The sequence below is a fragment of the Ochotona curzoniae genome, unplaced genomic scaffold (assembly GCF_017591425.1).
Source record: "Ochotona curzoniae isolate NIBS_2020 unplaced genomic scaffold, NIBS_Ocur_1.0 patch266, whole genome shotgun sequence".
In the NCBI taxonomy this organism is placed as follows: Eukaryota; Metazoa; Chordata; class Mammalia; order Lagomorpha; family Ochotonidae; genus Ochotona; species Ochotona curzoniae.
Genome location: NW_024466824.1, coordinates 1,135,719 through 1,161,863, shown reverse-complemented (window position 1 = coordinate 1,161,863; position 26,145 = coordinate 1,135,719). Strand labels below are relative to the sequence as shown.

The following is a 26,145-nucleotide window of genomic DNA, read 5'->3' as shown; positions in this document are numbered from 1 at the left end:
TTGTGACTGGCAAGTCATAATTGTACATACATTTATGGTGCAAGCAGTGGTGTTCTAAGTACATACAGAATATAACATGACTAAAATAATCTCACTGATCTACCGGCTTATGTATGATTTTGTAGAGTAAGAGATTCGAAATTCACTGTCTAGTTATTTTGAAATATATCATGCATCATTTTTGAGCATATCATAAATCATAAAACCTGATCCTTCTGTTCATGAGAAACGTTGTTGCATCAGATCGATGATCCCCTATCCTGCCATCACCATGAACAAACGTGGGAACGCAGACACTCCTCTGACACGGTACTTTTTCTTTCGATGTATCCCCAGCAGCAGCAGTACTGGGTCTCTAGGTAGTTGTATTTTTCACCTTTTTCCAAACCTCCGTGCTATTTTCTCCGTGGCCTGTACTAATTCACATTCTCACCCATGACACATGTGCTTCCCTTTCTAGGAATCTACTTAGCATTTGTTCTTCCATAGTCTTCACTCATTTCCAAAGCACTGTTTCAATAGAAATCTTACAATACCACTTGCTAGGGACAGCATGATAGCTCAAATGGCTAATTCTATATCTGCAAATGATGCCATTCCATATGGGCATCGGTTCATGTCCCGGCTGCTCCACTTCCCATCCAGCTCCCTGCTTGTGGCCTGGGAAAGCAGTGGAAGATGACCCAACACCTTGCCACCCTGCACCTATGTGGGAGACCCAGAAGAAGCTCCTCCTGTTTTCACATTGGCTCAGCTCTAACCATTGTGGCCATTTGGAGAGTGAATTAGTGAATGGAAGATCTTTCTGTCTCTCCTTCTCTGAAAATCTGTTTTTTCAACAAAATAAATAAATCTTCTTTAAAAAAGAAATCTTGTAATTACACTTGAGGTTGAAATATCAGAAATACATTTACAACATTTTGCCCTCAAATATACCTATAATGTGTCTAAGTAACTGGCATATTTATACGTCCCTAAAAAAATCTTCAGCTGTAAGAAGCTGTTTGACTTTGTAGGCAGTTTAGAAAACAAAACTCACACCCAGGGTTTCTAAAGCTGGCTTTAACAACACTCACCACAGAAATAACCTAAAGTTTCTGCCCTTACAGCATGGAGGAGGAAATCTAGGGAACTTCCAATGATGGTAACAGGCAGTTTTTGGATTTACTGACTTGGCCTTTCAGCTTTCCCCAGTGTTCTCTGTGGTCTCAAGGAAGGCGTGCCAAGCACAGTAGCAATTCCAGTGGAACCACAAGGACTTGTGCTAAGACGCGCTTCGTGAATTCCAAACCCACGCCCACTGGAGGGAACTCTGACAGTTCCCACAGCCCTGCACAAAAGGGCAAGAAGAAGGAAGAGCTGACTTTACCACAGGCTGCTGGTTATTATTCATCATTGCTTTTAGATTTAATATTATGGAAAACTGGTATTTTTGCGAAAAGGAAAAAAAAAAGTTTGCTTCTTAAGAAATGAGTTCATTAACAAATATTTACCACGAGACAGAATCTTCTAGAAGAGTATTCACCTTTGAGCCGTGGTTGAATCTATCTTGCCACTAGAACAAAATTTCCCAGAGTGTCTGTTGTGGCACAACAGGCTAAGTTAGTGCTTAGGACAGCAACATCGCATACGGAAGGGCGGGCTTGAATCCCGGCTTCTCTGGTTCTGATCCAGTTCCCTGGCAATGGACTTGGGGAAGGGAGCAAGAGGTGACCCAGGTGCATGGGCCTCAGCCACCCACATGCAAGGTCAGGAGGGAGTTCCTGGCTCTTGTCTTTGCTCAGGTCCAGCCTAGGCTGCTCAGGGCACGTTGGGAATAAAGCAGTGAATGGAACATCTTGGCTTCTCTCTGTTTATGTCTTTCATTCCCTATGACCCTGCTTTTCAAACTCTTTTTTTCTTAAAAAAAAAAAAAATCCCAGAACTAAAGAAAAAAAGAAGCATATCTATTTCTCTGAGGGTCTTATGATTTTCAAGGAGAGGGCAGTATCCTTGTGAAGACTCTGTTGATGGCACTAAGAAAGCCAGTGTGGGTCGCACTGCGTCTTCCTGGAACAAGGAGGAGCCACACAGAGAGGAGACAGTCACAGGGACAGTTCTGTGTAATTAATACAGCAAAGATAACTTTTTCGTGGAGATTAATGGACATATTTTATCTGAACCACGTTCACTCAATTTAAAAATTAAATCACCAGGAAGCTCCTTGACCTCATTTGTCAAAGTGCTGACAGTTCAAAGCAGGCATGAGTCCCTAAACTTAGACTGTTGTCTTTTTTTTTTCTTTTCCCCCTTGCCTAATTGGCTATTTAACTTTGAAGAAAAACAGGCCGACAGGGTGGTGGAGCGGGGATGTGTGAGAACAGTTAGTCTCCCAGTCATTTACCTTTAAGGACTTAAATATTGTTTTCAAATCCTGTTATTTAGAAAGACATCTCTGAGCAGAAGTGAGATCATTGTCTCCATCGAGCCAGGAAATGTCTGTTTCAAAAAAAGAAAACGGGGATCTCATAAAAATCACACAGACTTGGTGATGGAAAAGGCAGACGGAATTCTCCCTTCAGCACACACAGCCTCTCTGGTTTTACCTCGCAGTGAGGAAACCATCATTTCAAACTGAAATTTCTTTTTCGGCAGTAAGTGGTGTATCATCTAGGAGGTGAAGCTGCCTTTGTCAGGGTCAGCAATTGGTCTTCTTTATCCTCAGGTAGGAGGGCTCTCCCACAAGATGCACGCATCGGGAGTGCCCGGTCTTATTTTAAATGTGCAAGGAACCTACCAAGCGTTCTTCTGATGGGTGGAAATGAATGGGCAACCGTGCAACCCTTCCTGAAGAAACCTCCAGACAGACAGAAACGGCTCTTATGAAACACTGCAGGTCTCTGAGACACCCTCAAGGCCACGCTTCAAGTCCCTGCCTCTGCAATATCTCAAGTCCATCAGGCGCTCAATGTCTTCAATTTTTAAAATGATTTTTGTTTTTGCTCTTCATGTTTCATGTTTTAAGAGACATGATTCCACCAGGAAATACCTTCTTTGACATATGAAATGTTCCAATGGGGACCTGCCTGTGTTTCTCCACTCCATGTCAACGATGAGATAGATGGTAAACAGAATATTGCTGTGTTCTTTCTGTTTCAGTTTTGAGGAAGTTGGGTTGAGGCTAACTTTTTATTCACTTTCCAGAAGGCAGGGAATCTGAGATCTCCCATCGTTGGATTGATTCTTCCAACACCCCCGACATCCACTAGCAGGCTATGGCTTCTGGAGGGAGCTGGCAGTTCAGTCCAGATCTCTCACACGGCTGACAGGGACCCAACACAGGCTCCATTACCACTGACTCTTCCTGAGCGTGCATTAACCGGAAGCTGGAACCTGAAAGGGAGCTTGGGATGAGCCAGTGGTAATGGATCTAGCATTGCCCAGTAGAGCCCAGGCACTCGGCTGTATAAGCTATGGGATGACATGGGCAGCTCCAGGTGCATCTGAACTAAATGCTTTCTCCAAATCTTGAGGCTCATCAGAGAAGAGATAGTAATGCACATTTGCCTTCATCTGCAATGTTGTTTTTTTTTTACTTTTATTTAATACTTAGCATCGTGTTACAAAGCAAAACGTGACAATACACATGACTTTTGCCGTTTTTTTTCTTGGAGAATTTTTAAAGAGCTAGCATTTTAAACAGGTCTTGAAGATGGATAGGATAAACAAAAAAAACAAAAACAAACAAACAAAAAACATGCTCTAAGCCGAGTGGGAAGTCTGAAGAAAGGGGAGAACGTCACAGACCTTTTAGGGCGATGTGGGAAGTCCTGCCTGTTTTCTCTCGCGAAGTGCGTGCTACAGAAGGCAACACCTAACCTTACAGTCAGCGGTACCAGAGGAAACCTTCAAATTCACATGCAGAGCCTGGCTTCCGGAAGCAATCTTGAGTGATTGAGATGGTGCCTTGAGAAGATTAGCTGACCAAGCATGTACATACCCAGGCCGCACACATGGGCGGCAGGGACCCACGGGCCTCCCCAGGTCTGCATCAGCAGGAAGCTGAAACCAAGAGCCCCAGCTGGGAACCGAACCCAGGCACGCTGCTACAGGATGGAGCTGTCCTACCCAATGCCTTCACCCCTGTGCAAATTCATTTTAATGTTGCATATTTTGCCACGTGATGTCCAATTTGAACAGCAGAAGTTTGTAAATGAAGATGCGAAAATAAGCCGCCAGTATTACTTAAAACAAAATAACAACAACAACAAAAAAAAAAACCCAAACAGATTTGGGGCCTGCATTGTGGAGTTGCAGGTAAAGCCAGAATCTGTAATGCTGGGATCTCTTACGGGCGCCAGCTTCTACTGCTCCACTCTCAACCCAGTTCCCTGTTAACGGTCCAGAAAAACACCAGAGAATGTTGCAAATATTTGGGTCCTCACATCCAGGTTGGAGACCAGGGGGAAGCTCCTGGCTCCCAGCTCCTGGCTTCAGCTTGGCTCAGCCCAGGCTGGCTGTTCGCGGAGTGAACCAACAGATGAAGATCTATCCGTTTTCTCTCATCCCTCTCAAACACACATTTTATAAAATTTTATAACTCCTTCAGTATAAATAAACAAATCTTTAAAACAAAAGTTTTGATTTCCTTGACACTGAAACCAGCCAAATTTATGAAAATACTTCTAGACAGCTAGGCAGAAGTCACCCCGAGCGACAGTTTGCCTTGCAAATGCCCACTCTAGCTACTCACATGAAATTCACACAGCCCGTGCCGGCAGGTGGGGCAATCCAAACGAAGCTGAGGTTGGTTGTGGGCAAGTGGCTCACGTGAGAAGCCACCACACTGCACATGAACTGGTTGCCAAACGGATGGTCAGCCATGATCCCTGCGAGACAGAAAAGAAAAAACGTTGTAAAAGACAACGAAACCAAGCCCTCCCGCGCATGACACAGCAACGCCTCCTGGACATGTTCCTTAGATGTTATGATTCATGATGCGCTACTATAGAAAACAGTGGAGAGATTTCTTTAAAAATATATATAAAAATAAGTAGAAATTGACTTGTCGTACAACCCAGCAATCCCGCGGCTGGGTTTATATCCCAAAGACATGAAATCATGCTATCAGAGATACACGTTCACCATGTTTATCACAGCACTTTCACAGTAGTCAAGAACAGGGATCAACCAAGGTGCTCATGGTCAGATGACTGGATACAGAAAACATGGCAATCATGCACAAACATGTTCTCCCTCATATGTGGGACCTAAAACAAACAAAATCTCACTCCGAACATACAATGTTGACTACTAAGAACTATGACGGCAGGGCCCGGCGCGGCAGCCTAGCAGCCAAAGTCCTCGCACCTTGCTGGTGCTGGGAACCCGAATGGGAACTTGTTTGTGTCCTAGTGGCCCCGCTTCCCATCCAGCTCCCTGCTTGTGACCTGGGAAAGCAGTCGAGGATGGCCCAAAGCCTTGGGACTCTGCTCCCACGTGGGAGACCTGGAGGAGGCTCCCAGCCATGCAGTACTCGTTGTACGACTGAGAAGAGGATTTGTTTTGTAAATTTAAAACTACCCTGAACTTAAAAAGCAAAAAAAAAAAATTTTAAATATAAAAACTAATAATTCTTTATGTGGTTTATCTTCCCGATAAGTTATGCTGTTTTTCACTTCTTAGTGCTAGAGTGAAATGAATTATTTTTTAAATTAGTGGTAAGGAGTAACCCGCAAAAATCATGCTGTGGTGTGTATTTCTTTGCTTTGATTCAATTAATTAGTTTTTGTCCAATCATGAAGGACAACCAGAAGCAATCTGCAGCTGAAGGAGGTTTGGGTCACTGAAAGAGAAGGGACAAAACCCATGGGCCCTGAGAGGGAGCCTGGAACGGAGATGCACTGGGTTAAAGACGCGTGACCAGGTTTTCCTGGGCATTTCACAGTTTTAATATTGAAAGACCTGCATTTTAGGACAACTCTCAGCCCCGAGAGAGAGAGAGAGAGAGAGAGAGAGAGAGAGAGAGAGTTCAGGGTACTATAGTTTTGCATCTGGGTTTGGGGCTATCATGAAGTGGAGACCATTCTGTCACAGAGGTATTCCAATTTTTATCTACAATGCATAAAGAATGGAGTGAGGCTAAATCTGTGGTTGATTTAGGAAAAGCGCTTGTAATCATGTTAGCACAGAAAGGGATGTTGGTCATTGTGTGTGTGTGTGTGTGTGTGTGTGTGTGTGTGTGTGTGTGTGTGTGGTTTGCACCATGTCCTTGCTTTTGCGCGTGCTCAGGCATAATTACAGAGTGGTGGTGTTTTGGTTTCAGGTCGTCGTAGTCTGAGGGCGGCCTTGTCTAGTGCAGATGTTCTGTGAAACGGAACACCATGGCCTAAGAACGAGCATGTCGGCTGAAACATCAGGGGATTTCTTTCTTCCTACTTTTTTAAAATAAAGAAATCGCCTTAGGTTAACCTCAGATATAAAATATAAATAAACAGTATTAACAACACACTTAAAATGACAAGAAACCCCCCCCCACAGTCATGCACTACAGGCCCCTAACCAAAGAAGCTAGATAGCAAATAAAAATATAAAGATATGGTCAGAGTCAAATGAGTGTACTTCAAAAGAGTAGAAGAGATAGAACTAAAAGATAAATTTATTTTTCTGCATTTCTGAAATTCACACAGTTTATCATAACATACATTTTCATGAATTGTTTGAAGTACACTGGTGTGTCCCTACGGGATTGCAAAGAAAAACAACATTGACATATCACCGTGTATCTATTAGAATCTAAATCTAAATCTTAGACCCAAATCTAAGCCACTGACGACACCAAAGGCCAAAGGAGCTGTGCGCCTTCCAGAGTCCCCTTCACTGCTGCTGGGAATGAAAAACCAGCCGGCCACTACAAAAGGCAGTTTGGCAGTTCCTTATAAAACACTCCTATAACACAAGTGAACAACTGTACTCCTGGGAGTACCCCGAAATGAACTCAAGACTTGTCTCCACACAAAAACCTACCAATGGCTTTTCTTAACGTCTTTATCGGTACTCACCAACATTTGAAAGCAACCAACACGTCTTTTATTAGGTGAATGGTGAAAGTCTGGGGCATCTAGACAATGAAATTATTAGTGAAAAGAAATGAGCTGTGAGCTGTGAAAGGAACTTAAATATTCACTTTGCCAACTGAGAGAAGCCAATTTAACTCTACGACATTCTGGAAAGTGAAAAGCAATGGAGGTAGTAAAAACAAGAGTGTTTGCTAGGGAAAGGATGAGCAGCCAAAATACAGAGACTCTGCAAGACAGTGAAGCTGTTACTGCAATTCTACAATGGGCGATACCTCTCACTTCACAAATTTTAAGCATTCTCAGGGTGACAGAGACGGGTCCATGTAGGTTCTTACTAAGTAATAAACTCACCAGCATTGGGGCAGGATGTCAATAGCAGGTTTGTTCTGTGTGGGGCCAGAGATCTTTACAGATGGGAATTCTGTAACTTTCACTCAGTCTCACTATAAACCCAAACCTCCTCTAACAGTAAGATATTTTTTTTCCCCACAATTGAATAAAAAAGAGTGTCTGAAGTAGGAAATTCCATTTTCAAATTCTCTCCTGTACTGGCTTTGTGATTTTGGGCAAATGACTTTCTCTCATGAGAACCAGTTTTATGGTCTTCTAAATGTAAATGTTATGCCCTCTAGATCTTAAAGCTGTGAGAATTAAAGCATTCAATACATCCAGGTATAATCACATCTAGTCCAAAATCTACAAGTGGACTTTCATTGTGTCTAGTTTTTCTGCCTGACGGTTCAATCATTCTAAAATATAGTCCTGACTATGCTATTTCCCTAGGAAATAAACCCCCCCCCAGTATGACCCCCACGTTGTCTATAGCTACACTGTCCAATAAGGGTAGTTGCTAACCACATTGCTGATTAAACTAAATTAAAGGCAAATGAAAGATTCTGTTCTTCAATTGCCCTAGTCTCATTTCAAGCGTTCATCAGCCACATAAGGTCCAGTGGCCGCCATATTGCACATGGAAGATTCCCATCACCACAGAAAATGCTTTAGACTGGAATGGTCTGCATAGGATAAAGTCCAGACCTGCTGGATGTGCCTTTCGTGTCTTCTCCAATTCATCCGCAGCATTTTTCATCTCCATCTTTATCCATCTCCTTGCTCTTTATGAACCCAAACTGCGACACAAACCCTCCCTACTTGTGCACGAGCTGCGCCCTCATTTTAAAATGCTCTCTAAACTCAACTCTCAACCACCTGACAGATCCCATGCCAAGATTTACCTGATCTTGTACCTACCTCTAGGTAAACTCAGCCCACTCCTCCCATGGATGGCTGCTCAACCTTTTACTTCATGCCAGCACTGCACTTAGCCCAAGGCATTTACAAGACCCTGTGTTCTTTCTTTCTTTCTCTGTCTCTTTAAAAGCACAAATCAGGCATACTGACCTACATTCCTCCGGCACCTCACACACTATGCATAGCCAAGCATATTTCTTATTTTCTTCCTACTTTTACTTCTTGATGTCATCAAGCTTGAAGATGGCTTCTCAATCACAAAGATTTTTTTAATTCTATCTTTTCCTTCTACTACTTCATTTTTCACATTTACATTGTTAATGATGTTAACTTTTAAATTAAAAATGTCATTGGAAAGGTACAGGTGGGGGAGGAGCTCGGTCTTCCATGCACCGATTCATGCCCCTAAATACTGTACTGTTCAGGGGTAGGTCAACTTTCCAAATGCCCTCAACATTCACTGTAATGTTCAGGGGTGGGTCAATTCTCCAAATACCCTCAACATTCACTGTACTGTTCAGGGGTAGGTCAACTTTCCAAATGCCCTCAACATTCACTGTAATGTTCAGGGGTGGGTCAATTCTCCAAATGCCCTCAACATCCAGAACTGGTCGGGCTGAAGCCAGAAGCTAGAAGCCCCAGTCTGGGTGCCTTTCATGGGTGGCAGAGACCCAAGGACTTGAGCCAACACCTACCGCCTTCTGGGGAGCCCATGAGCAGAAAGCTGAGATCAGAAGCATCACTGGGACATGAACCGAGGAACTCGAATGTGGGGGCCTATAGTTTACTGTGTGAAAACCTGCTCACACCCCCTACATTTTATAATGCATCAGAAAATCGGCATTTTGCTTTATTGTTTATCTCAGGCTCCAGGCAATCTGTCCTGGAAATGTTATTTTATGATGCCTCCTTAGCGCTTTTTCTATCTCCTATCTTACACCCCTGCTTCAACCACTGGCTTTTCCGAAGGATGCAAATGAACTAGTCAGTCCCCTGTTCAATTTCCTTCCATGTCTCCTCATCAGAGCCTAGAGAAATACAAAGTTTTTTTAAGCATCACTTAGAGCATTCAGCAAAATCTGGCCCCTAATTGCTCTCCCTGTTCTCTCCCCACTCCTATGTTCCAGCCACGAGTCCTGGTCATAAGCCACACTCAATCCCATGTCTAAGTGGATTCCCTACTTTATTTACATCCACCCTACCAACGTTTGTTCTCTTTTTCCCCATCCTTCTTCGCCACTATGATACATCAGACATATGCCAACCCTCAAAGACTCCTCCCCACGCACTGCCCTTGCCCATGTTTTCCTGGTGCCCTTTCCACATGCCACTACAGCTGTTCTATCTCTTGCTTGATCCTTCCTCTAAGGAGTCTAGGAAGGACTGTGTCTTTAATCTTTACATCCCTTTACCTACCATGATATGACACAATACAGATATCCAAGAATTTTTTTTTTTAATTGGAAAATCGGGTATGCAGAAAAGAGGAGAGAGAGAGAGAGAGAGGAAGATCTTCCATCCGGGCGATGATTCACTCCCCAAGTGGTTACAACAGCCGAAGCTGAGCCAATCAAGTCAGGAGCCAGGAGCCTCTTCTGGCTCTCCCAGGCAGGTGCAGGGTCCTAAGGCTTTGGGCCATCCTCGACTGCTTTCCCAGGCCACAAGTAGAGAGCTGGATGGGAAGCAGGGCTGCTGGGACACGAACTGACACTCATATGGGATCCCAATGCATGTAAGGTGAGGACTTTAGCTGCTAGGCTACTGCACCAGGCCCCAAGAAGTGTTTTCTGAATTAAGTACAACTTTCAAAATAAACGATGAGAGGAATCAGATCTCACGTTACGTTAACTAGTAAAATGCAAAATCTTCTACAACAGGTAACTCTTCAGCATATGTTATAACTAGTCTAAGAAACAGAAAAACGAATCCATATGGATGATGCTGTTTTTCTCACTCAGGGTTTTTTTTTTAATCTGGTTTTATACTGCACAGACAAAATTCATCACGAGGTTAGGCAGGATGAGAGACTGCTAGGCAATGACAGAATGCAAAGCAGACTCCACAGCCATGACTCAGGACTGTCGCTTGCTTCTGGTCAGACACAAAAACCGGAGTGGGTGGGAAGTGCCACGTCTGTAGGAGCCCGTCGGGCCAAGTGGAAAATGAAAGTTCCAGCCACAATATCGTGGGAAGGGAAGTGACCCAAACAAAACAAGGTGCCAGGGCCTTGGGTTCATGGCCAAATCCATTCCTCAAAGCCCCTCTGGTAGAGTGAGTCGGCACTAGGCCACATATCACTTTCACAGCCATCTAAAGCAGCTACCTTGCACAACCTGGGTGAGTATGCTCCTGAAAGACATTTTTGCAATCTAGCACATTTCTTCTCAGCAGCACCAGAAGAGACTAAATCAATCCTGGAATCCAGAGACTCTGGATTAACTGACCTGAAGCACAACCTGAACACCTGGCAAACTTGACCAAGAAATTCTAATGCGTAACACGAATTTGCATTACATATGCACCCTGGCAGAATGCTGGTTAGAATTTGAGGTTAGGGGAACATGTGTGAGGTTTAGTAGCGGATCACCAGAATGTCAACATACATTTTGGAGGTTTCCAATAGTGTCTTATTAAATAGATCACTAATGACAAAGCAAAACAGCCTATCTTCTGAACCAATACTTCTAAAACGCACCCAACATACATTCTCTGGGCCTTTTAAATGTCCCTTTGATACCATGAATGGGCAACAGACGTACATGAACAGGGATATTCACGGAAAACAGGGAGGGCAGTGGGAAGGGTCAGGATCCACTCGTAGTATCTAAGGAAGCCACAGCAACCTTCGTAATGACTTTGTGTCACAGAAGATACAAACTGACTCCTAGAAGAACCCTACTCTTGACATTACTGAAATGTGAATGTGAAAGTGAATTTAAATTTAGGGTGCTAACCGAGCGGCATGCTGGACAACATCCTTAAGGAGCGCTCAATAGTATTTGGAAGGGGAGAAAGAGATGTATCAGAAATTAATTCTAACTTGCTTTTGAGAAGGTATTTATTTTCATGAGTATGTGTAATATAGTTAGAAGAAAGACTTGTTTTATTTATTTGGTTCTGTGCAAAACATCATATGCAAAATCTTCTGTGGAATTTGTTCCCCAGGGGGAATAAATACTTTCCCTGGGGACTTCTGAGCTTTCTTACCATGATTCCTGGGTTATGAGAGAAAGGACACTTCTTCCAACTTTGAACAAAGCAAGTAGAGTTTATCCTTCAACTCTGAAGTTCTACAAAATCAGTAACTTTTGATTTAAGCAAGGTATTAAAGAAATCTTCTAAAAACATTTCCTTTTGAAGAGTGTGTTCACACATAAACAGACTATTCACACTAACAGTGATTTCCCTGTCAATAGTCAAATTAATTATTTTTAAAAAAATGATTCCTTTGGCAAAGTATGGATGTTTTATATCATAAACTCAAAACGAATTTCGTTTACAAATGATTAAATGTTTGCATTCTAATAAGCTGTTGTGGAAGCAGATTCCTTTGCGCATATTACCCTTTTGCTCTAAGAGTTCATCATAGATTCATGATGTCTTTACCTATCATGATGATGATTATTTAACAACACATCCTTTCGTAGCTGAACGGTAGATTTACAAAGAGGATAGACAGAGAAAAGATCTTCCTTCAGCTGGTTTACTCCCCAAATGGCTGAAATGGCTGGAGCTGAGCCGCTCCGAACCTGAGTGAGGACCTCCTCCTGGTTTCCCACATGGGTTCTTGCAGCCACCACTGTAGTCAAATTCTACTGCTTTCCAGGCCACATGCAGGGAGCTGAATGGCAGGTGCAGCAGCCAGGGCAGAAGCTGGTGCTCATTTGGGATGCTGCCGCTTGCAGGTTGAGGATTAGCCAATTGAGCCACGATACAGCTCCCCACCCCAATTTTTAATTATTTTATCAAGTTGCCTCCTTGATTCCTTTTAAGACAGTGACATACGTTTCTGTGCCTTCCGGGATGTCATTTTCCTTGACAAGTCTTCAGTTATTTTAAGTTTGTGATTAAACCTTGTATGAACTCAATTTTCCCTCAGGAATACTTTTCTATGCTTTTAATGTGCATACCTTGGGTCTTTAGAACTGTAACTTGGAAGTTCTACAATCTCTCATCATCAAAATGAAATGTGCATATTATCCCCAAAATACAGGCTATTCACTTCCAAAACACACTGAGACTTACATTAACAAAAATAACCACTCTGATCAGAAACTCATACACTTATGTTGGATATATTCTACATTTTGTAGATTAAATGGTATGGATTATTTCATTACATTTGGTTTGTAATTGGTCATGGTTATTCAATTGAATTATTATTAAAGTATTAAAGTGAGCTTCGTGTCCTGTTTTATTTTTCATGCATTTGAAGAATTCAAACATCTGTGAATGGACTATCGCCCAGTGAAGAAAATATATCAGAACTGCAACCTTCTGTTACGGGCAAGCTATAACAGTTACACACAAAAAGCATGGAATCTTACAGGAAATATTAACACTGACATTTTAAGAAGGTAAGGTAGAATATTTTTGTCAAGAATTTTGGTTAAATCATGTCTCCATTAAATATGTAAAATAAGAACAGCACAATTATTTAACATGATTTTTTCCCCATTATTTTCTCTTTATTTAATATAGACATTTAAAAGACTTCTGAAAATCTGGTTTGGAGAATGAGTGGCATATTGTTAATGAAAGGGAATTATAAAGCTATTTTTTCTCATTCCTTAAACTGTCATTCTTCAACCTGCTACTTCAGATCTGAATTACTATTTATTTGGAATCTTTTGTCTTTTATTTGCTTCCTTTACTAGGTCAATGACCTTAACCATTTCAACAAAGCCAAACATGTTTTTCTACGCTGAAAAGTCATCCCACAACTTCCTCAGAATAGCCTGATTGCTGTTTTCCTGCGAAGAACCAACTTGATGAAAATGGTTCTGAAAAGAATAGCTCTCAAGTAGTGCTATGAAATAATGAATAATGCATGCAAACTCACACATATATGTATATATTTTAAAGCATTGATTTGAAGGCACTGGGTTTTAGATTTAAGTTTAAGAATCAAAAAATGTTGAGCTCTTCTAAGAAAAAAAATCACTCTGGGATTGTATGGGCGTAAGGCAGAAACATGAGAGGATCTACACAATTCCAACGTCTTTGTTGGTTGTGTCAACAGGGTCTGACGTAAAGTCAGCCTGATCTTCCCTTGTTGGTTCCAGTTACAAAGATGTCCTTGCTGCAGGCCCCTCCGTTCCTCCACAAGAGCTACTGTTTACCCAACACCTTCCCTTTGCCAGATGTTCTTCACACATGACCACCTTCCCCCCAGTGTAGTTGAAGGGAAAGGCTGAGAACTTAAGATCTTGGAAACAGTCTGCCTGCGACAGATCCTTGATCCACTACGAGGTAGCTGTGGAAATGTAGGAAGCATTTCAACCACTCGGTTTTCTCAGTCCCCTTTCCAAGAAAACGTGAATGATAATATTAATTTGGCTGTGGAGATTGAATCAGCCGATGGGCACTCAGACGGTGCCCTTAAGAAGGTTGGCGGGAGATGCTTATTGTGAAAAAAAACTATGCATGGATTTCAAAATTTTGGGCAACAAAAGTAGTCTCTTTCTTGCAAAATTATTTATTTGAAAAGTCAAAGCTACAGAGAGAAAGGGAGAGACAGACGTCTTCCAGTTGCTGGCTCACTCTCGAGATCGTCACAACACCTGGAGCTGGGTGAGGCCAAAACCAGGAGCTTCGGCTGGTCTCTGGACATGAGTGACAGGGGCACAAATACTTGGACGATCTGCTGTTTTTCCCAGGACACTACCAGGGGGCTGGATCAGAAACAGAGCAGCGTGACGTGAACAGGTGCCCATATAAGATGCTGTGTCACACACAGCGGGCTTGACCTGCTATATTATAATGCTGGTCCCCAAATTATTTTAAAATTCCATTTCAGTGAGCTTTTGGAAGTATCTTCATGGCACTTCTTATTGGCTATTGCTAATGGTTGCAGTTTTCATAGAAAGGAATCAAAGCCTAGCAAATTCAAAGGACTGCAACAAGGATACAGTCAGCAAACGACATTTCAACATAGGCTCATCTTCCATTTTACTCTATCCGCTGTTTTTCTCTCTATAGGCTTAAGGATATCCGAGTTTTTGGAGAAAGATCTGCCTTAGCCTAATAGGAATCTTGTCCAGATGCAATAATGTCTTGCAAACCATCTGAGAGCACAGTGGGAAATAAGAGTCCTTGCTCTAGACACAAGCTCTGGGCTCAAAACTTTAGCCCCCAAGACTCTCACAATAATTTCTGCTAAGTTTTTGGGAGCCATTTGTCTTCTTGATAGATCATGCGTACGTCCAAAGTGGTCCTTCTAAGAGGCAAAACCATGCACTCACGTCTCTGTGGCCACAGAATTTAAAAGAACAAAATGCCTTCCAAAGAGCTGTGTGAAGTCCGCACTGTCTTTGAACGAATGCTCTCCGATCCACTGGTCAGAAGCTCCTCCTGGCTGCCTTGCCTCTAACACTGCAGACTGGCCCGCCCTCCTTCACAGCTGCTTGGTGTCGATAATCCCCACACACTGCCTACTCCTGGCTTCTCTTCAACCTAACTGCACCACACCGAGTACCTGTCCACAGCTATTTTCCGCCTCACTGCCTGCTGTCTGCTCCTGTGACCAACTCCGGTCTATGTGAGATGCACAGCCCAACCTCCACTTTGGAAACTGGACTTATATGCTGGAATTCAGAGAGGAGGAGGTTTTCATGTCAGAAACCTAATAAGCTGCAGAGATATCTGATTGTAAAAAGATTTATTTTTTAAACAAGATTTTGTTAAAGGAATACCAAGCAAAAAATATCAATAGAGGCTGATTATAACTTAAAACCTTAAAGCCATCCTTAACTTTCTCAAATGTGTCTACTCTTTCCTCACTGCCAATGAGTCCAAAACTTATCTGGGAGTCAAGTACACTATCAAATCACTATACAACACTTAGAGACAGTCCTGGACAAAGCACGAAGAGTTAACTTTTGTTGTTGTTGTTGTTGTTTGAGTTCTTACCACAGCAGGTAAAGTCCTGTGTGTTCTACAAACACTGTTCCTCTAGTCATTAAAATTCTGAGAGGTATTGCCATGACTCTAAGCTTTTATAGAAGTTTAAAAACATTCAGTAAACTGCCCAAATCATCAGCCACTCAAATGATGGTCACTTGAGACCCGGCTCTATTACCTTTTGGTCATGCAACGCAAAGCAAGTAATCCCAGTTCTCTAAGCTGAGGATCATTTGTATTAAAAAGACTGATGAAAATAAGCTCTACTCAATAGAACTGTAGAGATTATTAAGTGAAATAATTCATGCTGGGAAGACGAAATGCATGTAAGGTGACTAGGATAATGCTTGCTCAGTACTGGCATGAATCCATGTCAGAGGGCAGCACAGTGTGAAGGAGACTAATCCTCAGCCTGTGGAGCCACCACCCCAAACAGGCTACTCCACTTCCACTGTAGCTCCCTGTTTATAGCCTGCAAACGCAGTGGAGCAAGGCTGAATTTCTCAGGCCCCTGTACACATATGGGAGATTCAGAAGAAGCTTCAGGCTCCTGGTATCATATTGGCTTAGCCCCAGCAGTTGCAGCCATTTAGATCAGTGGATGGAATATCTTCATCTCCCCTTCTCTCTCTGTAATGGTGCTTTTCAGATAACTGTGTGTGTGTGTGTGTGTGTGTGTGTGTGTGTGTGTGTGTGTGTGTGTGTGTTTATCTGAAAGGCAGATTTACAGAGAGAGGAAGGGACAGAGATAAGCAGAGATCTTCCTTCCACTGATGTACTTGCCAAATAGCAGCAATGGTTAGGGCTTAGCTGATCTGAAGCCAGGAGCCAGGAGCTTCTTCAAGGTCTCCCACATGAGTGCAGGGTCCCAAGATCTTAAGCCATGTTATAAGTACAGAGCTGGATCAGAAGTCATGCAGCTGGGACATGACTGCCACAGGTGGAGGATTAGCTTGTTAAAACACTACCACACCAGCCCCCACAATAAATCTTTGTTTTTAAAGTTAATAATCTATGTTAGGTCTGCTCTTTTTTCACCATATCCGTATACTTCACCTTTAAGTCAGTAAGCAAGCTGCAAGTCATGCTTGCTAGACATGGAGCCCAGGCCCAAGTGACAAATGACAGGCAGTACAACCCTCCTCTGACTCCAGAAAACCTCTCCATTTGAGACAGAATCTGATCATCTGTGGTTTCCTCCACACTGGCCAACCTAAAACACTTCACCCCAGCCAGACGGCCTTGGAATAACCTGGGCATTCTGCCACACAGACACAGCTCCAAGTCAGACTGTTCTTATTGTAAAAATGAATGACCCAAGGCTTTTCATCTCAAAATGCTCAACGTCCTTGGAGTACCATATATTCTCTCCCCTCCTTCCCTTTCTTAGCCTCACAGCCTCTAGTGTGACTATAGATCTGTATACTTACCTGTTGCCCATGCAATCCACGGCGTCTTAGCCTTTGCTGAACATTTTCAGTGCATGAAGTTTTATGTAAAATACAGCATTCGATCATTGAAGCCCTGAGAACATCTACTGATATTTATAGTTGTAAACGACAGAATGCAATCTTGACAACATTAACAGAGATAAAACACCTGTAGAGTTGGGGGGGGTCAACTTGGGTGCTGCATAGGAAAGAATGAGGTCTACCACATAAAGAGACAAGTGTTTTTCTGTTCACAAAATATGTCACAGACACACATGTGTTTCTAGAATGAACTGTCGATGAAAAGTTACTACCATTGACATCACAGGTTAAAACCACAATTAAAACAATAAACACGGACGCTCTCCAAGGTGCTGACGAATCTCCTCTATAGCTCTTCTTTCAGGATGCCCACAATCATGCTTCCCATTTCTCAATTATTTTTTTTAACAGCCTCTATGATGAGTTTTCTGCTGCTCTCCAGTCAGCTTCTTACAGGACCCTAACTAACCCTTGACAGGCCCTCATTTTCCTCCAACTTGGCATGCTACGTTTGGTCAAGGCACTTAACTCCTCACCAGATATGTTCGTCAATATGCTCAAACTCCTTTTCAGCAGTTCAAAGGGCCCATTCTTCAGTGGGATGTGAACAGAAATGAGGTCATCAGAAGCTCAGGGCAGAAGATATGAGCTCTTTCTGCTCCTTTATGTCCTTGGCTTGCTGACAAGGAAGGTTACCTGCTGGACAGCATGGCTAAAGTATGGAAGAAGCCATGATGGCTAGGTCCTCTGCATGGAGGACAGCTACCCTAAAGAGCTGTCACCTTAGCTAAGATGGGCAAGCAGAGCTGCGGGTTAAAGTTAATTCACTGCCTCTCAAAACTGGGTGTGCCTGATAAATACATTCTTTTCATGCAACATGCATCCAATGCTGTCTCACTTACTTCCTCTACCAGATGATAAATTTCTTAAGAAAACTGATCTTTGTCTTATTGATCTCAAATAAAGCATTCAATAGTTATTGGCTACATGAGTAAACGGACTTCTAAGACCAATCTTTTCTCCTCCACAGATTATTCACCCAGCCCCCAAAGAAGAGAAAACCTGGAGTGAATAAAGTCCTCTTTGTAGTCAGGAGCAAAGTTTCTAGAACTCACCAGTGTGGTTTCACACTCCCCTCCTGCCACACACTCGTGATGTCTTTGGTAAACTATATGCAAACTCTTGTGAACTCTATGTGAGCTGTCAGTGTCTGGGTATCCTAACATTCGAAATACAGAAAATAATAGCACCTACTTCACTGTGACACAGTTAACATATGTAAACTGTTCAACATAATGCCAACTGTGGAGAAAGTATTAAAGAAATGGTACCTAGCACCACCTCACTAAGAATTTTTTTTTTAAGAACACTAAATTTCCAACCAAGACCTTAATGATGAAATCAATTATTCATTTTTTTCTGGAAAAATACATCCTTTAATAACTCATCACTGTTTTCACATAAAGTTAATAAAAGGATATTAAGTCACATAGAGTAATAAAACTGAATTAAGACATGCATTATATTACAGTTGTTCCAAGTATTTTATCAGCTAACATCATGGGAACTGTTTGGAAAAGCACTGACACTTAATGAATTCTAATGACAAAATATATTCCAGTTCTGTTTCCAAATAGTGGAGACAAAAGACATTTAAAAATATAAATCATCAGAAAAGTTATTTTTCACATAATGTATACTACTTCCATCTACATATTATTAAAATTTTCACTCCATGAGACAGTAATTGGAATATTTAGTCAGAAACTGAGTGTTCCATATTCTTCGAGTATAAATGATTACAAATCATAAAAAGTATTAGAAATTCTTAAGTTACCTTCCTATTGGCATTTAAAATAGAGAAAACTTAGCGTAAGTACAATTCTCTTAAAAATTAATATAATCCATTATCTTGAAACCAGGCAGATGATATTTGTTGGACTAAAACAAAGAAAAAAAAGAAGAAAGATACAGAAATAACATATATATTTGCTCAAAACATCACACAAAGATTCTTAAAATGGCAAGTTATTTCTTAAGAGTAAATTTATCCCTCCCGCCCCCTACCTGGTAGCTTTAATTTACTTATACTGCAGCTGTCTGTGGCACAGTGATTTAAGTTTCCATCTGCAACACCAGCACAGCATGTGGGCGTTGGCTCAAGCCCTGGCTGCTCCACTTCCAACTGAGCTCCCTGCTAATGTGCCTGGGAAAGCTGTGGAGGAAGGCCCAGGTGTTTTGATTCCTTAAATCAAATGCAGTCCTGGAAGAAGTTCCTGGCTCCTGGCTTTGGCCTGGCTCAGCCCCAGCCATCGTGGCCATTTGGGCAGTGAACCAGTGGATGGAAGATCTCTCCTCTGTATCTCTTTCTCTACCTCTGCTTTTCAAATAAAAATAAACCTGTAAGAAACAAATATCGGCTTGCTATGTAAGCCTTTCAAAGTTGCTTTTTCATTTAAATTCTGCCATTCCAATCATCTACCCAAATGATGGCATTCTATAGTTCTGTTTCTTCTAGAATATACGTGTAATGTACAATCCCCAATGTGAGTTTGTACTCATATATTGTTTCTCATATTCTTATTCTGTATTTTGTATTCTTATTCTTGTTAACATTTATAACTTGGATTTTTTTAGATAAATTTTGTATTTGGAGTTATTTTACAGTGCCTGACAGAAAAAGACATTACTCAAATTTATTTTTTAAAAATCCACTTACACACCTCTATTTAGAGTTGGGAAAAATTTCAGAGCTTTTATTTTTCAATATCAAGTTAATATGTTCTATAATATACATTATACTAGTATTAGTATGGGAGGACACACAATTTGGTAATGAAAACAAAACAATAATTGTACATTCATGCTTAAAAGCTGTACTAATATATAGTCTTACTCATCATTTTAAAAAATAAATGAAATAAATTTTTAGAAGCAGAAGTAAAAAAACAAAAACAAAATCTGCTCTTTCCTTTGAAAGCAAAATTCATTAATCATACTCAGTAATTTTGAGAGATCAGATGAAGTAAGAGATTAAGAGATTTGGTGTGAAATTTTATCTCCGCTGTGACTTTCTGATATGAGGAAATTATTGTCAGGTTCTTATCATCTCATGATCAGTAAGGAGATATCAAATATTATAGTGATGGGAATAAAAACAGACAAGGTTTTGATTTGCATCCAGTGCTATGCCCTTCAGGCACTGAAGGGGACACCATGAGTTGAAGAGCAGAGCCCAAAGCTGGCACAGGGCATGGCAGGTTGTTGTGCTGTGCAACTAAGATCTACCCTGAGCACTCCACATGTCTGCCGACAAGGACTTCGGATGCCTCGAGGACTTCAGAAAAGGAAGGGCTGGTGCAACAGACACTGATAACACACAGCAAATTCCTAAGTACCACAAGAGAAGTAGAAAATGACTTTGCAACCCAAAGAGTACCAAGTAGGTACCAAGTAGGTACCAACTGTACCAAGCAGGAGGAGAATCAATAAAGTATTACAATAGCATCTGAGATGGGTCTCCACAAAGGAGCGCAAGTCCCTGGAGGAGTTTATTGCAAAGGACATAGCACATCTGATAGAAAAAAAAATCGCTGGTCACATTGAGAGAACCAACAACATATACGATGAGGCTAGATACAATGACGTAAATACACAGGGGACAGAAGGGCTAAAGAGACAGGAAATGCAAGTGAGGTGAGACTGGGAGGCCCTGGGAGGCATGGCTAAACAATTTCTACTGCTCAGGAAACATGGAGGAACAGCCAGTGGAACGCTGTGTACACTGAGAGAATACTAAAGTGATCACAGCACATAACACGAACGGGTGCAGACCAAAACCAGAGGTGAGACAAAAGCAACGCTTGGATTCCAGCGCTAAGGGAAGACAGAAAGGAGCATTTCTTTAGGTTGGTTTTGTTTGTTTTTTAATTCGAACTCATTCGTTTGTGCCGTAACAAAATACCACAAATGAGATGACTAAGCAAAGGGATTTCTTATTTTGCAGTTTCCTGGAAAACAGAAATCCAAAGTCAAAGTTGCAACAGGGCCGTTTCCTTCTTAAGGCTACGAACAGAATCTGTTGCATGTCTCTCTCTCTCTCTCAGTTTCTGGCTTACCTTCAGGCCTGCATCTTGTGAGAGAACTGCTATCCACTGATTCACACTCGGAGTGGTGGCAGTAGCCAGGGCTGGGTGAGGCTGCAGCCCAGAGACAGCAGCTCCATCCTGGTCCCCACCATGGCTGGCAGGGCCCCAGGTGCAGAAAAAAAAAAATCTTAGAAGACTAACGTTTCAGTTATCATTGAATGTGCATTTTACTCATTTTAGATTTTAATTTTTCATATTTAATGGTAATACGCTTTTTGAAAATAATATTTTAAATTTATATAAAATGGCTAGATTTTACAATTTTCACAAGCATAGGGGCTCCATTCTTCCTCTCCTCCCCTCTACCCTCCATATCTTCCTGCTTATTTTTTTCCCTAAGTTATTACAATATCATATTGATGCTCTTCGTAGTAACAAGTGTAACTCTTCATTAAGGGTATCATGACATAGCAAGAAGAAAAAGGAGAAAAAAACGAATTACACATAATAAAAGTAAACTAAAATAAAAATAGAAATTCTTTATTGCTGATGAGTATAGATACTCGTTGTATACAGCAGTTAACTCCCAGTAAGCTCGTCTCACAGAGATTCTCATTTTTGTGCTTTTTGTATTGGTTGTCACAGATCAGGAAGAATTTATTACAAGTCTTTTGGGGAACTGGCTTATTTCATGAAGCACAATGATTTCCAGCTGGGGTCATTTTGTTGCAAACATTAAGATTCCATTCTTTTTATGACTGAGTAGTATTCCATAGCGTATATATACCACATTTTCTTCATCCAGTCATCAGTAAATGGGCATCTGGGTTGATTCCACAGCTTAGCTATTATGCATTGTGCTGCTATAAACATGAGCTTAGAGTCACTCTTGCATATGCAGGTTCCATTTCTTTTGGCTGTATTTCCAGGAGTGGGATGGCTGGGTCGTATGGTAGACTTACTTTCAGACATCAGAGCAATTTCCATATTGTCTTTCCTAACGGTTGCACTAGTTTACATTCCTACCTCCTTTCCAACATAGCTTTTTGATTTCTCTATGATGGTCATTTTCACGAGGGTTAGGTGGATTCTGTGGTTTTTATTTGCATTGATATGATAGCTAGAAAACCTTTCTAAGAAATAGAGTGCCATTGAAAGACCAATTGCAAAAACCCCACACATACTTTCGACTTCTTAGGATAAACTGACCTCTGTTAAACAGACCATCTTCTTCTCTCTCCCAGATACAGGGGTGTGCTACAGCCCCGCCAGGGCGAACCGTGAGCTGCGAACACAATTCCAATTAGAAGGAACAGGCTTTGCGCACGTAAGGGCCTGCCCACAGAGCTGCAGCTTTACCGTCTAATTTGCAGGGTTGGCCCCCGGAGGCCCGAGCATGAATCTGCCTGCATATGGCGTGTGCGTGGATGCCTGGGCCCAGGGCACCAGGTGGGAGGAATGGAGCTCACAGTCAGGAGGCAGGGCAGAGCAGATGATTTACAGCTGATGTCTAAGAGCTCCTCCGAGGACTCGCACTAAACCCCGCACTAAACACCACCCATCAGGCCAGCTAGTCCTAGTAAACAGGCTTGGCATTAACAACACAAATAAAATATGCTAATCAGTTGTTCCACTCCAGGAAAACAAGTCACTGGGGAAGAAGAGGGCAGGCGGTGGGAACACGCCACATCTTTGAGGCATTGCAGAGGCTTTTGGTTAATTTTTAATATACCCCTTCTAGCCTGGCCTTCAATGTATTCCTCAGCCACTTACAACACAATAGTGTTTTGTACAACTACCTTCTGCAGTGGTCTTTTGGAAATCCTTAAATTCCCCTTCTATGCCTCTGACACCGACTATGAACACACACACATACAATTAGACACACATCCTAAGGACTCACTGTGTTTTGTCTATGGAATGCAGTACAGTTATAATAACTATGCACACTAGACAGCCTCTGCAACTTCACAGCCATCTGATGTCGGCCAAGCTACATTTCATAGGGCTCTCTTTTGTCATCTATAAAATGGGACTATAATAAGACATAATTTGTACAACTGTGGGGAGGAGTGAAACAGTCCATATAAGCAAAGCTCTTGGCTGGTAGCTGACACATCGTAAGTGCTCAGAAAACATTAGCGATTATAACTTGATATCCGTTCGCCTTTGACATGATAGCTGTGTCCTGAGTAAGTTTGACTTCACAAACTTTTCAGGAATAAAACTTTTCAGGTGCTTTGAAATGGAGGTGAGGGTTAGAATGGAATGGTTTGCTTTTCTGCAGCTATCAAGCAGTTACGAATCCTAATTATCACTGATAATACATGATCACACTTAACATAATCGTGCAAGGATAGGACTCTACTTAGCTTAGGTTTCAAAGCCTTTCCCTTTCGATCGGCACCAGCACTGTCACGAGTCATTATTCCATCAACTTGATTTATACACGAGACTCAAGGACATTCCCACATGTACCAAGGTTGCTCCCACGGCCATTGTTTCTCATTCTAACATATGCTGATAGCATGATGCCATTTTTAAATACTAATTAATTCTTATTATATCTAATGGGCTTTAGGAATGGATGTTCGCCCTATAGGGATGAAAGTCCTGCACATTTTATAACACATCATGAAGATCTGAACTCAGTCTTGCCTGGAAGATAGGAAAACAGGAGATTGAAAGTACAAAGACCTTAATTCTGGAGCTTGACCTCCTCATAACCATAGGACAATTATTGGAAAATGTAGTAGATATTTGCTCTTCTTGGTTTTAAAATGGGAGGGATTAAGATAAAACAAATGGAGTGAATGGGGAGAAGGAAGCAGAGAGTACAAGAAATTATCTGGTTAGCTTCTATGAGAAAATGTTTTGTAAGTGTGTGCATATGACTAACTTTAATACAACCTGAAGGATGGTCACTTTGGTTTCATGAGGACAATAATCCATCTATTTGATATCTTTAACTTTTATATTTAGCTTTTGTATTTAGCGTTAGTTTCAGGAATATTGGATGAAAGAGAACATAAGCAAAATACTAATTCAACTTTAACATCATGACACATGCTGTCCAAACTTATTCCATTCCCCACCTTTTTTTCCCCACAAAATCTAGAGTCTATGCCTTTTTTTTAAAAAGTCAGATATTTAACAGACCTCAACAAATGAAACCCCAAGGATAGTGACAGTGACTTAAGATTTTTCTACTTTTCTACTGATACAAAATGCTACACGTGAACCAGGAAACAGCATGTCCCAATCCTCTGAGAGCAAAAAGTCAAATATGTGTAAGTACACCTTTAGGTTCTATTGTCTAGAGCAGTGGTATAACTACTTGTTTTACTGACTTTAAATACGGTAGATGTGGACATGACAAACTGAATTACACATACACTGTTCATTGCCTTTTAAGTATAAATGAAAACTTTTAATACTCCCCAGCTGTTTCTACCAATAGCAATAGGTGATGAATGATAAGACTGAAAAAACACTCAAAAATAACTTTATAGTCAACTCTCAAAACCCTTAATATTCATTATGTTATGAATTCTGTGAAGCAGATACATTGACATTTCTTTGCTGCAGTCCCTAAGGGATCAAAGCATGTACGTTTTTATTTTAATTATAATGTGAAGCAAGTCAATTATCATATGGAGTGAGACCGTCAACGGGTTCCTACTGCCTTATGGGTCCTTTGACAGTACTGAACACTCGTGCATAGATGCAGGGAAATGTGCAATAAGGAGAAACTTGTTGAAGAACTATCTCCAGTGAGTGAAGTTCACTGGACCAGAAATAACAGAAAAAAACGACCTATCAACTATAGATGATGACTATATAAGTTCTCTGTTCCAGAAGCCTCCCTAGAACCCCGTGAAACAGCAGCTGTGGGAGATGAGAGGCTCACACACCTGGCTGACTGTACACATCTCCTCCTAACTCTGAACTCAGAATCTGAGTGTCTGAATGTGGTTGCCGTTGATACCTGTTCATCATCTTTGAATGGAAAAATGGAAGCCGTACCTGGAAATAGACTTGTAATTGTGGCATTGGTCAACCTACTGTACTTGCCTCTTCCACTTAGGCCTCTGTTTATTTACCTATCATCTATCTATCTCATATCTGTGTCTGGGCTGATCCCTGTCTCCAGCCTTGCCACCAGCTTCTTGCTAATATTGATGCTTGACAGCAATGAAAGATCTGGGCCACATCCCAATCTCCTGGCTTCTGCCTACCCTGCCCCAGCCATTGTGGGCATCTGGGGAGTAAGCCAAAAGACAGGATTTGATCTCTCTCTTCCCATCTCTCTTTTCCCCTTTTCCTACTTACTTGACCCCCTCTCCTCCTCCACATCCCTCTCAAATCAGTAAATAAATGAATGGATTCATTTATGCCTTGCAATTGATCCTAGAGATGTGATAAATTCCTCAGGCAATAACAAGAATCTAGCAATGGGCACTATTTAAGCACAGATAAAAGTACCTCAGTTTAAACCAAAGCATAGCTGAAGATGAGAAGAACACAGTAAGACAGACTGACTTTGTCTTAACAGTTCTCCCAAGTCAAGCTCAGATACTGGATTTAGGGAATTTGCTTTAGAGCACATTTAGGCTTGCCCCGGGGGATGGAGATGAAATTCAGGTAGCCCAATTTAGTAATTCAAAAAGTTATTTTATGTTTAGGACACTAAGCATTTGTAATTATATTCCTGCAATTATTTAAACCCCAGTAAATAATTCAGGTAACTAAAATAAACAATTGAGCAGGTACTTATTTTTCTTATTTTCACAGTTTAATTCTAAAAGGAAGGTGTTATAATTGGGACCTACAATCAGGCATATCTAAACAGCAAAACATTTTTATAACACGCACTCCAACATGTGTCTTTTTGGTTCATAAAAAATGCACTCATTATGTGACCACCATATTACACACATTAGAAATACACATCCAATGTAGTTGTAAAAGGAGGAGGAAGTGAGCAACACATAAGCAGAAGTTTCAACAATTTCTTCACATCACCCAGTGTATCTCATTTAATCTGCCCTCTAGGATGCCTGCACAGCTACGCCTCCTCACTCACACACGTTAGAGACCCAGAACTACACGGGTGTGGTTTTCATTAATTAGATGATTCATCAGCCACCCCCT

The 26,145-nt window shown here is 41.4% G+C and overlaps 1 protein-coding gene across 2 annotated transcripts in view; it reads right to left on the bottom strand.

The window, feature by feature from the left end:
* The window catches only part of LOC121166947 (reelin), a 357,334-nt gene that overhangs the window by 252,098 nt on the left and 79,091 nt on the right, over window positions 1-26,145 (bottom strand). For both annotated transcript variants that reach the window (XM_040996283.1, XM_040996284.1), the window contains exon 3: window positions 4,733-4,868. In XM_040996283.1, the coding sequence (XP_040852217.1) occupies window positions 4,733-4,868 (136 nt within the window). The remainder of the gene's footprint in view (window positions 1-4,732; window positions 4,869-26,145) is intronic.